This window comes from Barbatula barbatula, assembly GCF_947034865.1.
Source record: "Barbatula barbatula genome assembly, chromosome: 18".
NCBI lineage: Eukaryota > Metazoa > Chordata > Actinopteri > Cypriniformes > Nemacheilidae > Barbatula > Barbatula barbatula.
Window position 1 is genome coordinate 11,295,920 of NC_136781.1, and position 13,887 is coordinate 11,309,806.

Consider the following 13,887-nt stretch of genomic DNA (forward strand, 5'->3'; position numbering starts at 1 on the left):
CATTCTATTTAAACGGTGTCCCAAATGAGGCTGTAGAGAGAAATGTCGGCAAATATTAAAACGCCACCGTATGGACCGTGACTTTTATTTTGAAGGGGAGGATATTACAGACACCATTCGGTTCTCATTGCTTCTGTTTTCCTTTTTCATCACATTTCATACCTTTTTACACTTACGCGATGAAAACTATATTTGTTACTGTCGGGACAACAAGTTTTGATGATTTGATTGTCACTGTGACTTCAAACGAATGTGTGAAGGTAATGGCGTCGTTTATAATACATCTGCAAAAGTGTCATACGCGTAAAATTAAGTTTCATCACTTGCAGGCTTAATAGTTCAAAAGTGAAGAGACGCGTATAACCTCGCTTTGTTTAATGTATGTTTTCATATTTATGTCTGTGTAAAGGCATTAACTGATCGGGGATACACAGATATGGTTCTTCAGGTTGGCAGAGGATCAGTTGTGCCTGATCCAGAGATCTGTCCAGGTCTGACACTTCAAGTGTTTCCTTTCAAACACTCGATCTCTGAGGACATCAGACAAGCAGACCTGATCATCAGCCATGCTGGTGGGTTAAAACACGACATAATTCACTGCACGTATAAAATGAAGTTTATATGTTGAAGTGTTTAAATGACGGCATACACAGTTTTCACCAAAATTATATCGTGTAATAAGATTATATATTTCTTTGTATGTGACCATTACATTGATCATAAGAATGATCAAATTATTATAAATGTAGATAGACCAATCACGTTTACAGTGAATTTAATGTAGGCTTTTTTTAGCAGTATGTGATGAACCCACAAAATGCTTTAACACAATGCTTTACAGAAAAATACAGTATAACTCACTTTTTTTGTACTTACAATGTACTATTTTGTCTCCATTAGGAGCGGGAAGCTGTTTGGAAGCCCTTGGAGCTAATAAACCTCTTCTGGTGGTGGTCAATAACAAATTAATGGACAATCACCAGCTGGAGCTTGCAAAGCAGCTGCAAGCAGATTCACACCTTATTTACTGTACCTGCAGGTTAGTTTCTTAGACTCGATTACTATACAATACTAAAACTAGCAGGTAACATGATATTAACCATCAAGACCCCTCAATTTAGAGCCTTTATTGAAGGTTATTCTTGAATTTGTTGTTGATTTTTCACTCGATGGATTCCAATGTTTGTCATTTGGTTCCATAATGTGTTGTCTCTGTGTGTACACAAAGTGTTGTCTTAAAGTTTACTGTTTTTTTCATTGCAGCACCCTGTCTCAGACTTTGAAAGATATGGACCTCTCTTTATTAACAACTTACACGCCTGGTGAACCTCAAAACTTCGCCAAGTTTTTAGATACAGCCATTGGACTGGTCTGAGGTCTGTGGTCAGCTGTTGAGATTCAGACACGAGGATTACACTACATTAGTGGGAATACATGTCATTCACTCTCAAGTGTCGAATGTGAAAAGCTGTTGTCGATACTTTCAGTTGTTCTGTAAGCTCAACCAGATTCATACTCGTGTTATGTAGCCTCTTTTTTGACACATTATGTAATAAATTATTATAATCACCTTAATTACCCAATAAAATGATTTACTTATTTAAAATATTTTTTTGAGTTTGTGGCACATTTCAATCCAAACAGTCACATTGCTTGTCAATTTATATATACGCAGGACCGGAACCTATGAGGGAAACATGCTGTAGTGAACATCCTGTGTAGTGTTAGACCACAATGATATTTTTACTCCGATGTCAGAGGCGAGCATGACTTACACACACACATCAAGACTTAATTTTGAGCTTTTGCTTCTTGTTCTGTTGTCTGAAAGATGCTGGTCAGCAGCTACTCTGAGTAAGTATAAAATTACACACAACATGGTTGTATTGATAAAAAGTATTTTTGTTATGAAATACATGAGATATAAAAAAATCGCAGTTATAGTCATCTTTCAAATATACTTTTAGAGACAGTTTAATCATTTTGTACATTTAAGCTTTTAAAACGCAAATTAAAAAGGGTTTCAAAATGGAGAGCTTTGGATGATTTTATTGGGGATTTCCACCGTGTTTCTTCTTGCCTGTTCATATCATTTTTTGTATCATGGTTATGAGGAAGGATTGCCAGAGAAGAGCTTTTAGCATTGTGTGTGGGTTGAGTGAAAGCTCAGTTCAAAAATAAAAATGTAGACAGAATGTGATTGTCTAGGAAAGTCTAATATTTTGGCCTGTTTAGGTGTAGAGTGTCTGATCAACAACCTTGAGTATGTGGAGTGCAAATGGCCAGAGACATCAATGATGAATTACACCTTCAGCAGTGCGTAAGTCTCCCTCAAGCTATACGGCCCTGTCAATTCTGAATCAAATTGCTGATCTGTAGATGTTCTATTTAATACATTTGCCTCAATGCATGGGGGCATATGTTGAATTTTGCTCATTTTTCAATCGGTCAGATTTAAAGATGATGCTTTATATGAAGACTGCCCAGAATACATGCTGGAAAACAATTACACCGTAGGCTGCAGAATTCCTCTAAAGAAACACGATGAGATATTTGACAAAGTTTATACAAATATTTCTACTGGAGGAAACCAATCTGTTTCACAAGCTTTTGAATCCCTCAATAAATATGGTAAGATAACAGTCTTTTCCTACAAATAAGACATGATGTGTTTAGTTATATCAAATATTATATCTTGCAAATATATATAAGTTGTTCAAAATTATTACAATATATTGTATAGGTTTCATCAAATGTTTGGTTGCTGAGTTATACAGGCAAATATTTTGTTAAATTATCAAACGAAATAACATTTTAGTATATTTTTACATATCTTTGCTCGATTTATGTCTCTGGTATCATTTCAGGTTATTTATTCTTACATAATATAAACATAAATAAAATGCTTAAACTCAAATCAGTATTTCAAGTGTAATTGGTTGGTTATTTAGTTAGTTTAAAGCACCTGTGTAATACATGGATAGCACAGTCAGTCATTCTTTGAAGAAATAAAGAATTGTTTTGTGTAATTGATCTGATTTTTTCAATTAAATGTTTCATTTTGTTGTGAATTTGTTTAGTGCGGTTAAACCCTCCTTATAACCTATCAGTGGTGTGGTTTGAACAAAACAGCACACTTGTTCTGCACTGGAAGAAGAGCACTAATATTACTAACAAGTGTGTGTTTTATATGGTGCATCAGCAGACAGACACAAACCAGGTGAAACTGTTAAAGAGAGACATTCTTGATTATGACCATCAGTATTCCTGCCCGTATCTTACCTCAGTGTCTCTCTTGCTCACAGTACATTAATGTGACAGAATCATCATACAGTCTACCGCTCGCGTCACAGAATATACAATATGCTTTCCGAGTCCGGAACACTCTTTCTGATTACTGTAGTCCTTCAAACCTCTGGAGTAACTGGAGCACGTGGGTGAAGTGGGGCAATGGAGGAACAAAGACAAATAGTAAGGATATAATGCGTTTGCTCTCATTTAGTTTTCTAGCCATTTTGTTGTTGTTGTTGTTCATAAATCTCGATTTTATTTAGAGAACATCAGCAGATCAGGCTGGTGGCAATGGCTGTTTGCTATTTTGCTAGTCCCTCTGCTATTCCTGCTGGTTCGGTTATTGCTCTGTTGTGAGAGGTAAGAGAGGTTAATGACTTTTAATAGTGGAAGATTTAGTATATTTAGTATTCAGAATATTTAATTTTGATCTGCTCGCAAAACGCTGTATGAAATAAATACAACTGATGGGATATATTCATCCCCATGTTGTTCAAAACCTGTATGTGACTGTGGAACACAAGAGAAGATGTTTTGAAAAGTGTGTCAATGGTTTTGTGTCCATACCACGGAGGTCAATGGATAGCCTTGTTGTTTGATAACAAACTTTCCTCAACATATTTTCTTTAGTGTTCTGCAGAAAAAAGTCACACGTTTCAAACAAGATGAGTGATAGAGTTGCATCGTGTAAGTGTGCGTCCTATAAATGATTGAATATACTTATCTATCTATGTATAGGATAAAGAATGCCTTACTTCCAATTGTGCCTGACCCTAGCAAGAACTTGCAAGATTTATTTCATAAACATGATGGAAATGTTGAGGTATTCACTCTTAAACTATTCATAATTATTACTCTTGGTAATGGTGCTCTTCAGATTTTAATGTTCTTTGACTTCGAAATTCTCTACTTTGCTCAGAGCTGGATTCACATCTCTAAAGAGCTTAAGGAAGCCTTTGAGCCAGACTACACAGAGCCTGCCTGTGATGTATGTGAGGTTGCACCCTCTCGTGACGTCAGTGCCACACCTGAGGCCACTTCCCAAGCTGACACCTGTGATAAAACAGACACTGAAGAGCAGCCTGAAAAACAGCTTAGCTCATTGGCTAGTGTGTGATTTGTGATCATTTCATCATTACACCCATTTTTACTTTGTAGGCTATGTTCACATGCTAAATCATCAGGGGCTGGTTGCTTAAATCTGTTTTAGACTAGTCTTACAAGTTAGTTGTCTAATTGTTTCTGTTAAGACGGGTGTTTATATGTTAAGGTAGTTACGTAAAACCTTTGATTGGTCTAAATTAAGCCAAAAACCTAAGACTAATGACTCCTGACTAACATTTTGTTATGATCTATGTTGTCATGGAAACCATTCAACTGATCTAGATTCATAAAGTGACCTGACTTTATATTAATATAATTAGGCAATAAGAACAGAAAAGGCTTTCAAAGACCAATAACATTCACTGTAAGACCTTGAAAAGAAATGCTGGAGAGACTCTGTTCTTTGACTCTTCTTTTGTGAACATCGTTGACGGTTCGTGAAACTTACATCAGTTATTGTAGTCCATGCATTGTTTTTATTATAATTTGCTTTGTAATCACTAAATGTGTTCATTTAAACTGATTTTACAGCACTGTATTTCTCTAATATGCAAATATTTTCTGCAAAAAAACAGGGGTTGATCGCCTTCTCTCAGCCCTTTTGTTTTAGGTTGTTCAGTTACTTTTTTACTAAAGACAACCGTGAGTTTATGCATCAGTCTTTCTTCAGTGAGTTTGGTTAAGGCTGGAATACACTACACGACTGAACAGATTTAAAAAAAACTAGACATCACACACTTGCTGAAGTTTGCAGAGAAAAACAGGGCATCACAAACTACGCTATAAAATCAGCAGACTATAGTCCAAACTGAAAATCTGGGAAAAAGTCTTAATGTGTATTCCAGCCTTAAATTCACTAAGAAACAGATGTTGCGATTGACTTCTTTTCCATATTGTGACGTATATCAGAGTGAAACAGCTTCTGAATTTTGAAATAATGTAAGGCGGAGCTTTACTTTGCCCTTCCCTTTTTAACTTGTTTGTTGTATGTTGGGCCTGGAAGGGAGAGCTAAAAATATCTGGCCATTGGTATTGTCCTACCTCTTTTTTGTTGCTTACGTCATGTGGTGAAGAGTATGTTTATTCCTAATTTTTTGAAAAATGAATGCAAATTAATAAAAAAAACACTGCAACACTGTGTAAAACACTTGGCATTTTCCTGTTTGATTTCATGGTGACTTTAAGTCACACAAGTTCTTAGATACTGTCTTAAAGTCCCTGTGAAAATAAAAAATTACAATTTAAATATTTTTCATGAAATATGGCAGCGTGTATTGTAAATAGCTTATTAGTGTCATTCATTTTTAGAAATTCATGTAGCCTCACAATCTTCAAATGCACTTCCGCCCTCAGTGACAATCCAATTTAAAATGATGTGAGTTAGACGACTTGGGTGGAGCATCTGTTAACCCCTCCCATTTAACTGTCTGTCTGCTGCCAGTTCCATTTCAACATGCAATGACTGTATTTATACATCAAATCTCACTGTAAAAACAAGCCACATCCACTATTTTTCTCATTCAAAATTCAGTTTTATTTGAAAATGCATCAGAATACAGTGCAACTTCTGGTTCACTGTGACTTTAAAATCATGGCTGCAACTGGACCCTGATGTTATTTTGTTTTATATTTATTTACTTATATATCTATATGTATCTTATTTTACAAAGTATGTATCAGAGAACTGTTTTAGAATACAGGAAAAAGTAAAAAAATCAATATAATATTTTTATTTTACACCCAAATTGTAAATATGCGTTATTTTTGTGTAAGTTAACTTTTTTCAGCATTCCAAAAATATCTTAACATTTTGTAAAAATAGAATATGTTAAATTTAGTTAAAATACTTTTTTTTATAAAAAAGATCAATTACAATTACACAACGTTTTTAATATTTTGTTTAGATCAAAAGCATGTTGATCTATGATAAATAAAGGGATAAACAAAGACGTTGATGTTGAGCAAATGCATAATATATTGTCATGTCATAAGATTCTTGAGACCGTATTCAATAATTGTGTTAAATGCTATTTGGTATATGCATATTAATTTATGTAACTTTCATGTTGGTTTGCCAACTTATTTTCAATGAGTAAACGTTTCAAACTTTTAACATCCTAAGTTCTTCTTCCATCACAGCTTCACTGTCATCGTGACATCATAGTTGTAAAGATTATGTTACTCTGTTGCTCTGTTACTAATTTCTTAGCACGACTACAGCAGGCAGCATCTTAGACACTGAACTGCAGACAATAACGGTTTGATCTGTGTAGCATCTGCAAGCATGTTTGTTTACATTAGACATGGAGGTAAGAAGCATTCATGTATTTCTGTGTTGTCATACACCTGTAAGATTTAAACAAGTCTATATTTGAGCTGTTGTTATGTATAAATATGTTACTGTTTAATGTATTAGGTTTAATGAAAATGGCAAAGAGCTGATTCTTATCAAATTTGTATGTGTTTAGAAAATGACCATTTCATTGTCAACACCTATTGTCAAGTTACTTCCTTAATGCAGCACATAAGAACAAAGCTGGGACTGGCTGAGTCAGGTATACATCGCTCTTTCAGACATTCCTTAAATAACCTAAAGTTGTGGATATTTGTCAAAATGACATTAACAATCATAGTTATGTGTAATTCCTGCTTTTCTACAAATACCCATGTCTAATAATGTGTTGCTTGTAGTGATGATAGACAGAGGACAAAGAATTGACTTTCGATATTGTAAAGTATAAACGAGTGAAGGTCAGACTTTGCACATACTCGAGATATGCCAGGTAAGAGGAGGTTATAGTTGAGACCAGTGTGTGACTGCCCTGACCTCAGTGAAGAAGGTCATAGATCTCTGGTGTTAATATTTCACACTCTCTCTTCACACATAGTCAGTATGACGTATCCTGTTACATCTATGGCATGTAGTTAAGGACTTAAGCCTGTATACCTGGAAGCAGCCTGTCACTAATGGAGTAGTCATTAACTTGTCATTAACACTGTCCTCCTCCCTAATGTGTCCGTGATCCTCAATGCAGCTGCAAAATGATGCATTGAGATCCCGTATTATATAACAGTTTTGACACGTATCTGAAATTGTATCCCATCAGATTATCTATCCTAAGATGTTTGTGTTGTTTTTCTTCACATATATTGTATAGTATATCTGTTCATGTGTAATTCTGTCTGTGTCCTGTTAAGTTCTTTACATTCTTTATTTCTATATGTGACCCTGGACCACAAAACCATAGGGGTCAATATTTTGAAACTAAGATTTATACATCATCTTAAAGTTGAACAAATAGCATTGATGTGTGGTTTGCTAGGATAGGACAATATTTGTCCGAGATACAAATATATGAAAATCTGTAATCTGAGGGTGCAAAAAATCTAAATACTGAGGAAATCACTGTTAAATGTGTCCAGCAGAGGAGCTAGCAAGCCGTTGCTAAGAAGAAACAGGTTTGTTTTTACGCTCTCTATTGGTTTACCGCTGTAATGACGTTGTGGAGAGTAGATGATTTTCTTAGCTTTACATAGATGCCAAACTTAAGTGGGTAATCAATAATTTCACGCATACAATGGTTGTAATGTTGGCATTACAAATATACCCGCGCTTATGACTGGTATTGTGGTCCAGGGTCACAAATATTTAATTTTTCCTTGTATTATTATCAAACTATCATACTATTTTAAGTTACGTTGTATTACACTGGAAGTTTCTTACAACCAAGACAAATTCTTAATGTTTATTCTAATGTCTGTGTGTTTCAGAGCTCATAGATCTGTGTGATAAACAAGGAGAAATGACATTTCTCTTCCTGCCCCAGAATACACAGAAGTGGGCTCATAAATTGCTAAAGCCCAGAGAGTCTTTTATTGTCTGCAGTGTTAGCTGTGAGTTTGACGCTTCTGAATCACTTTACATCTGTTTTAATTCAATTGAAATTGTTCTGTTTTATTGTCTTCTTTTTTTGTCCATTTCTCTGTTAGCCTTTCTCTATTTCTGTGTTATAAAGATAACTTTATTTCCAACGGATTTAATAGTTTATTTTAGGCTAATTACAGGTTTTCCTTGTTTCTATTTACAGGTACCTCTGATGGTGCATATTCGTCTGCCACATCATTACTGTCCGGTGTTGATTCCGCTCTATTAGGTGTCAAAACATGTATAATTCAGCTTGTTTCTCTTAGTTCATTAATATTAATAAATATAGTTTTTTTATGTGTGTAATGTCCTTACAGAATCCCTGCAGGGTCAAATTGATAATCTTGAGCGAACTCGCCTAAAGCAGTTTAATGTTTTGGAGGCTCCTAGTGCTGAATTAAAGGAAAGCACTGTTCAAGTTCCACCCAAAACTGTGAGTCCTTTTGGTGCCACATACAGTATACAGTCCCTTAAAGGTCTGTGTTATCTGTTCACCTGCTCTCAGTTTTGCTGTACAGAAAAAAGTCCTTACAGTGTAGAAGTTTGTAGACGATCTATCTGTTGGTCAATTATTTTGTTATCAGCAGAACTATCTTTGTGAGACTGCTATTCTAAATTGGCAAACACCACATGCCAATCCCTTCCCACATGTCATATATGTTATATGTGAGCATTTTTTGTTCTTTTCCTTTGATTCTGCAGACTAAAAAACTCCAAAGAAGGCAACGCAAGTAAATGAAGACGTCTAGCAGTGAGGAGCAGCGACTGACCCAGTCCGAGCTTCTGTTATTCATGCTTAGTAGCCTAATGCTGAGTTCAATTATAAAATGTTTAAGTCTGAAAGTCTGCATTGCTTCGTTTCATTGTGTTATCTAAAATATAAAACCTATATTATGTTTTTTTACTGTGTCTGCAAGGTAATAGGTCAATACGTACTGTGCAGAACCCTTAGATGCCAAACATTAACCTTTGTTTACATCAGAGATGAACTGTTTTAGTGGAAAAATAAATGTTCTCAATAAAACATCTTAATGAACATTTATATCCATAATTATGTTTTTCAGTGACCGTCTATTTGTTTCTCTCCCTGCCTTTCTCCAGCCTGTTTTCTAAAGATTTAGTAATTTTCCAATAGTCCCTTGAATAAGCAACAGATGAGGTCATCATCCTGCCTGTGATTGGCTAGTATGAATACCTGTTTGTTACCAAGCTCTTTCCAGCTGGGCCTGAGTACAAATTAAGAGATAATCTGGGTGAAATCATTTTTAGATTGTTGTGTGCCATATTTTAATTTCCGCACAACATTTAAGATGCGTCTATATTTGGTGTGCAATCAACCTGTCTGAGTGCTAACGATAGTGGGTGTAAACTGCATTTGTGCAATAAGTCAAAAGCATGATGATCTCTTGAAATGTAATTCAAGATCAATATCTTGTTTGCCTCGCTAGGCCTCCCTCATCCATGCAGCTGCAGTTTTTCATCTGAACGTAGGCCCTGCAGGTGCAGAAAAGTTTATGATGTGTTACTCAGCACATAGATTTTTCCCCTTCAGCATTTCAGCACGTGGGTGGAATGCAGCCATTAGACAGGAACGTGTGGGTGAAATGCCAGTTAGTGGTTTTAGCGTCTATGGCCATAATAATCTTTTGTGACATCCTTCCCTGATGTTGTTTGGCACACACACCTGTTTTTATTCTTTTTACCCCAGTTTGTAATATTTAGATGTGTAAAATGTCAGTTGTATTGTGAAAGGTGCATTAAAAGGGATGTCATACTGTGTGATAAGATTTAATATGATAGACTGTACTGTGCAGTAATGCTGCCCTATATTACAAACAGAAGGTTGCAGCTGTCAGCTTGCCTGTGGTCAATGTGTAATGCAAGTGTAATGCCAGACTTCCTTACCTCTTTGTAAATTCACTGAATTTCTGATTTAAAAGTTGTATAATACGCCAACATTCTCAAAAGTTATTGATTTAGGCATTGAAAGTATACATGTATTTTGTAGGTTTTTGTTTTAGGTGGTTGGGATGAATTGGAACATATACAGTTTTATATTTTTTCGGAAATTACAGATTGTTCGCTAGATAAGACTCTTATTCATGTCTGGTATCGTTTAAAGCCCTTTGAAGCTGCACTGAAACTGTAATTTTTACCTTCAACCGTTTGGAGTCTATTGAAGTCCACTATATGGAGAATAATCCTGGAATGTTTTCATCAAAAACCTTAATTTATTTTCGACTAAAAAAATAAATACATAAACATCTGATGACAACAGGGGTGAGGAAATTATCATGACAACGTATGTTAAAACTGAACAATTCCTATAAGTTTCCATATTTTACAATATACTCTTGTAAATTAACAATTTCAAAATGAACAACCGTTTCCCGAATGTAGACATGTTGGCAATAAATCCATAAACATTTACTGAACATTTCCCAATACCCAGTAGTACAAAAAAACTCTTGCAGTACAATGTGAAAATATTTATATTATTCAAAACGCAAAGCACATTTGTAGAGTACAGTTTTTATTGTACTTATAATACTTGTGTATTAATTTGCATTACTGTATAAAGATTTTACATTATATTTCACTGCTTTTCATGCTTAAATATGACCCTGAGATTTAGATGTTTTGCAATACACACAGCTTATGTTGTTGATTCTTAGTTTGTGCTGTTGTGACTTGCTGTATCTGGGTCTGTATTATTTACTCTTAGCGCAGGAACACAACTCCATTCTCCTTGTACACAGAGGGTCTCAATTTAAGCATTCACTGGTCTGAGGGATCTCGTCCCCCCTTCTCATGATGCAGTAACTGGCACTTTTGAGGGATTCAGGGAGTAAAACAACTGAATCCACTGGTTGTTCTACTGTACATGCGGAGGAGCGGAATCCTGTTGTATTTGTTTGGGGAAATTACAGTGCATTACAGCAACATTAGAAAAAGTTGGGTTTAAGTGTGCTTTTTTACAGGCAGAGCAGACTTTAAGTAATAAGAACATTATAATGTTATGTGAATGTTTTGGTCTTCATAAATACTGTTTTGATTAATGTTACACATTGTTGCCTGTATAATATGTGCAATTATATGTATTGCATATCATATAAAAGTAAATTTGATAATTTATCGTATATTATCAATAGTTTCTTCAGATTTTCTATTAACAAAACCAGCAACACAGATGCACCTCAACATTTTCGCATTGGTGTTTGTTTTCCATCTTACGACTCATGCATTATGTATGCATTTGTTTAAGTGTTTTATCTAATGCCTTATTGAAAAGTTTGATGTTCTGCAGCATGTTGATGTGTACATATAAAATATAATGACATTATTGTTGCAAAATGTTTGTACTTTACCTCTTATTACAAGGTGCCAGAGACAATTTTGCAAACATTGTCTGTTGGAAAAGCAGAGATACCTAATTCCACCTTGTCACATTCTTTCCCTTTCGCTTAGATAAGCATGCAGTGTTGAAAAGGGAACTAAATGATGAACTAATTATGTTAAAATCACTCTGGCTTGTGGGGAACGGAACTGGAAGACGTCACATGTTCAATAAGCAGTGTTGTAATATTTGATTTCCAACACTGTCTGGAAACATACTGCAATTACGCACTTGGAAAAGAACTGACCTACATTGCCTACATTGTATATAAAATGTTAATGTTTTGATATTCAAATGTGGCGATGGTATTTTAAGTACTTTAATGGTGAGGTGCACTATATAAATAAAGTTGACTTGACTTGACTAACCTAAAGACCTCAATACTTCAATTAGGTCTTTGAAAACATTACTGAAGACATTTTGCACATTCTAAGCCAATAAAACAAATACACATTTTGTTGTTTTGTCATATTATCATTTTGTTGACTTTTGTCATGTTATATAAATTGAATGACAGAGAGGGTGTATTAAGCGGGAAATCCCGAATCGATTCTTAGTGCGTGTGCTTTAGTTCAAGGATCTATCTGTATTTCGCATATCTTCCTGAAGATGTCGCAATCACTCGTGCTGATACAAAGCTCACGGTAGCCAATGGACCCCAGCGCCGGCTAAATTAAAGTCTGATGTGTGGAAGCACTTTATGTTTAAAGGCAATGACGGCAAAGGTGAGGTCGACAAAACAACTGTTGTTTGCAAGTTGTGCCCGCAAGATCTACGATTTTGCAACAATACAACAAACCTACGAAACCACCTGTCGAGACGTCACCCTGACGCGATATCTGGTTCATGCGATTCTGGACAGCGTTGCTTTTGCCTGCAAATTACAGTCAGATTCACCTCGCGCTAAGAAAATTACTGATGCTATAGTAATGATGATTTTTAACACAACAAGAAAATTGGTATCTCTGTGTGCCGGAACAAGTGTTCCTGCTGAGCGAGTTTTTTAAACTGCTGGTGATATTATCACAGCACAAAGAAGCTGCTTTTTTTGCAGAAAAATCTGGCCATCAAAAATGAGTTCGTGCTAGTAAAGAACTGTTTGTTATTTGGACAGTTACTATGTTTAATACGCACAATGTCCAGAAAAGGTTTTATGGGCCTGTTTTGAATGTTACAATGAATCTGTTTTATTTTGTTATGAATTTAACTTTCTAGAAATAAAAAGTTAAAATCTGATTGTTGTTTACTTGTTTGGTTACCCAAAGTAAAAATAAAAAGTAATTCCTAACATAATTGTATGGGCTCTACTGTCAATGTGTACGTGTATTTAACTAATGTAAGAGAGTAAGAGTTTCAGTTACCAGCATATATACTTAAATGTGGATTCCATGCTTGCAGAACTAGCATTTTCATCTACGTAATGATAACTAATCGATATCGAATCGAAATTGAATCGAATCGAAACCATAAAAACAAATTGAATCGAATCGAATCGAAACCATAAAAACCATAAAACCATAAAAACAAGAATTGAATCGAATCGAAACCATAAAAACAAGAATTGAATCGAATCGTCAATTTGGTCGCAAAACCCAGCCCTAGTTTTTTGTGTTATCCTGGGCCCTACAATATGTGAGGATGTTATAAAAGCCCGCCAAAGTTCTCTATGGTATGCACACTCACAGTTTAGCTTGTTGAGGTAGTTTTTCTGCCCTGGTTGTGCTTATTGTACAGTTTTTCTCCTTGTGCATTGCTCAAAAATATAGGCCTGTCTGATATACCGTTCCCTTAAGTGAAAAATTGCTCAAATTGATTCCAGTTGTTATCAATGTATTCAAGAGCGGACTGAAAATGAAAGAACTGGTATCTTCTGATCTTTGTACAATGGGTGACCAAACACTACTACCAAAAGTGCTGGAGTAATTCAGGCAGTTCAAAATAGCACTTCGCAGTACAAGAATAACAGGGCTTCAAATGAGTTGTTTAGCTTTTATTAAACAGTCCTATTGATAGATGTTATCCACTGGTCTATGACCTTTTTGAGACACCTTGAGATCAGAAGAGCTATATGACATTTCAATTGGCTACCTTCACAATATGTCAATGTCACATTAACAAGTTTTTTAACTGTGTTTTTAGACAGCGCATCATATATTTTATCTCTTTTAAA

The 13,887-nt window shown here is 35.3% G+C and overlaps 2 protein-coding genes across 2 annotated transcripts; both read left to right on the plus strand.

Annotated features, from left to right (window-relative positions):
- Positions 1-34: 34 nt before the first annotated feature.
- LOC306907342 (UDP-N-acetylglucosamine transferase subunit ALG13) lies at positions 35-1,608 on the plus strand. Its single transcript, XM_079479396.1, has 4 exons — positions 35-260; positions 410-572; positions 901-1,039; positions 1,264-1,608. Exons 1-4 carry the CDS (start codon positions 180-182, stop codon positions 1,373-1,375), a joined length of 495 nt encoding a protein of 164 aa, XP_079335522.1. The 5' UTR covers positions 35-179; the 3' UTR covers positions 1,376-1,608.
- Positions 1,381-6,505, plus strand: il2rgb (interleukin 2 receptor, gamma b). The gene is made up of 9 exons (XM_079479395.1): positions 1,381-1,494; positions 1,676-1,854; positions 2,236-2,320; positions 2,453-2,631; positions 3,081-3,220; positions 3,306-3,471; positions 3,555-3,651; positions 4,030-4,114; positions 4,211-6,505. The coding sequence occupies exons 2-9, from the start codon at positions 1,752-1,754 to the stop codon at positions 4,406-4,408; spliced, it is 1,053 nt and encodes a 350-aa protein (XP_079335521.1). The 5' UTR covers positions 1,381-1,494; positions 1,676-1,751; the 3' UTR covers positions 4,409-6,505.
- Positions 6,506-13,887: the final 7,382 nt, after the last annotated feature.

Bases quoted from the DNA above. Each gene is read 5' to 3' on its own strand.
- LOC306907342 (XM_079479396.1), top strand. From the start codon at position 180: ATGAAAACTATATTTGTTACTGTCGGGACAACAAGTTTTGATGATTTG. The intron at 261-409 runs GTAATGGCGTCG...GTCTGTGTAAAG, and splicing joins CTTCAAACGAATGTGTGAAG to GCATTAACTGATCGGGGATA. The intron at 573-900 runs GTGGGTTAAAAC...TGTCTCCATTAG, and splicing joins CCTGATCATCAGCCATGCTG to GAGCGGGAAGCTGTTTGGAA.
- il2rgb (XM_079479395.1), top strand. From the start codon at position 1,752: ATGTCAGAGGCGAGCATGACTTACACACACACATCAAGACTTAATTTT. The intron at 1,855-2,235 runs GTAAGTATAAAA...TGGCCTGTTTAG, and splicing joins CTGGTCAGCAGCTACTCTGA to GTGTAGAGTGTCTGATCAAC. The intron at 4,115-4,210 runs GTATTCACTCTT...TACTTTGCTCAG, and splicing joins AACATGATGGAAATGTTGAG to AGCTGGATTCACATCTCTAA.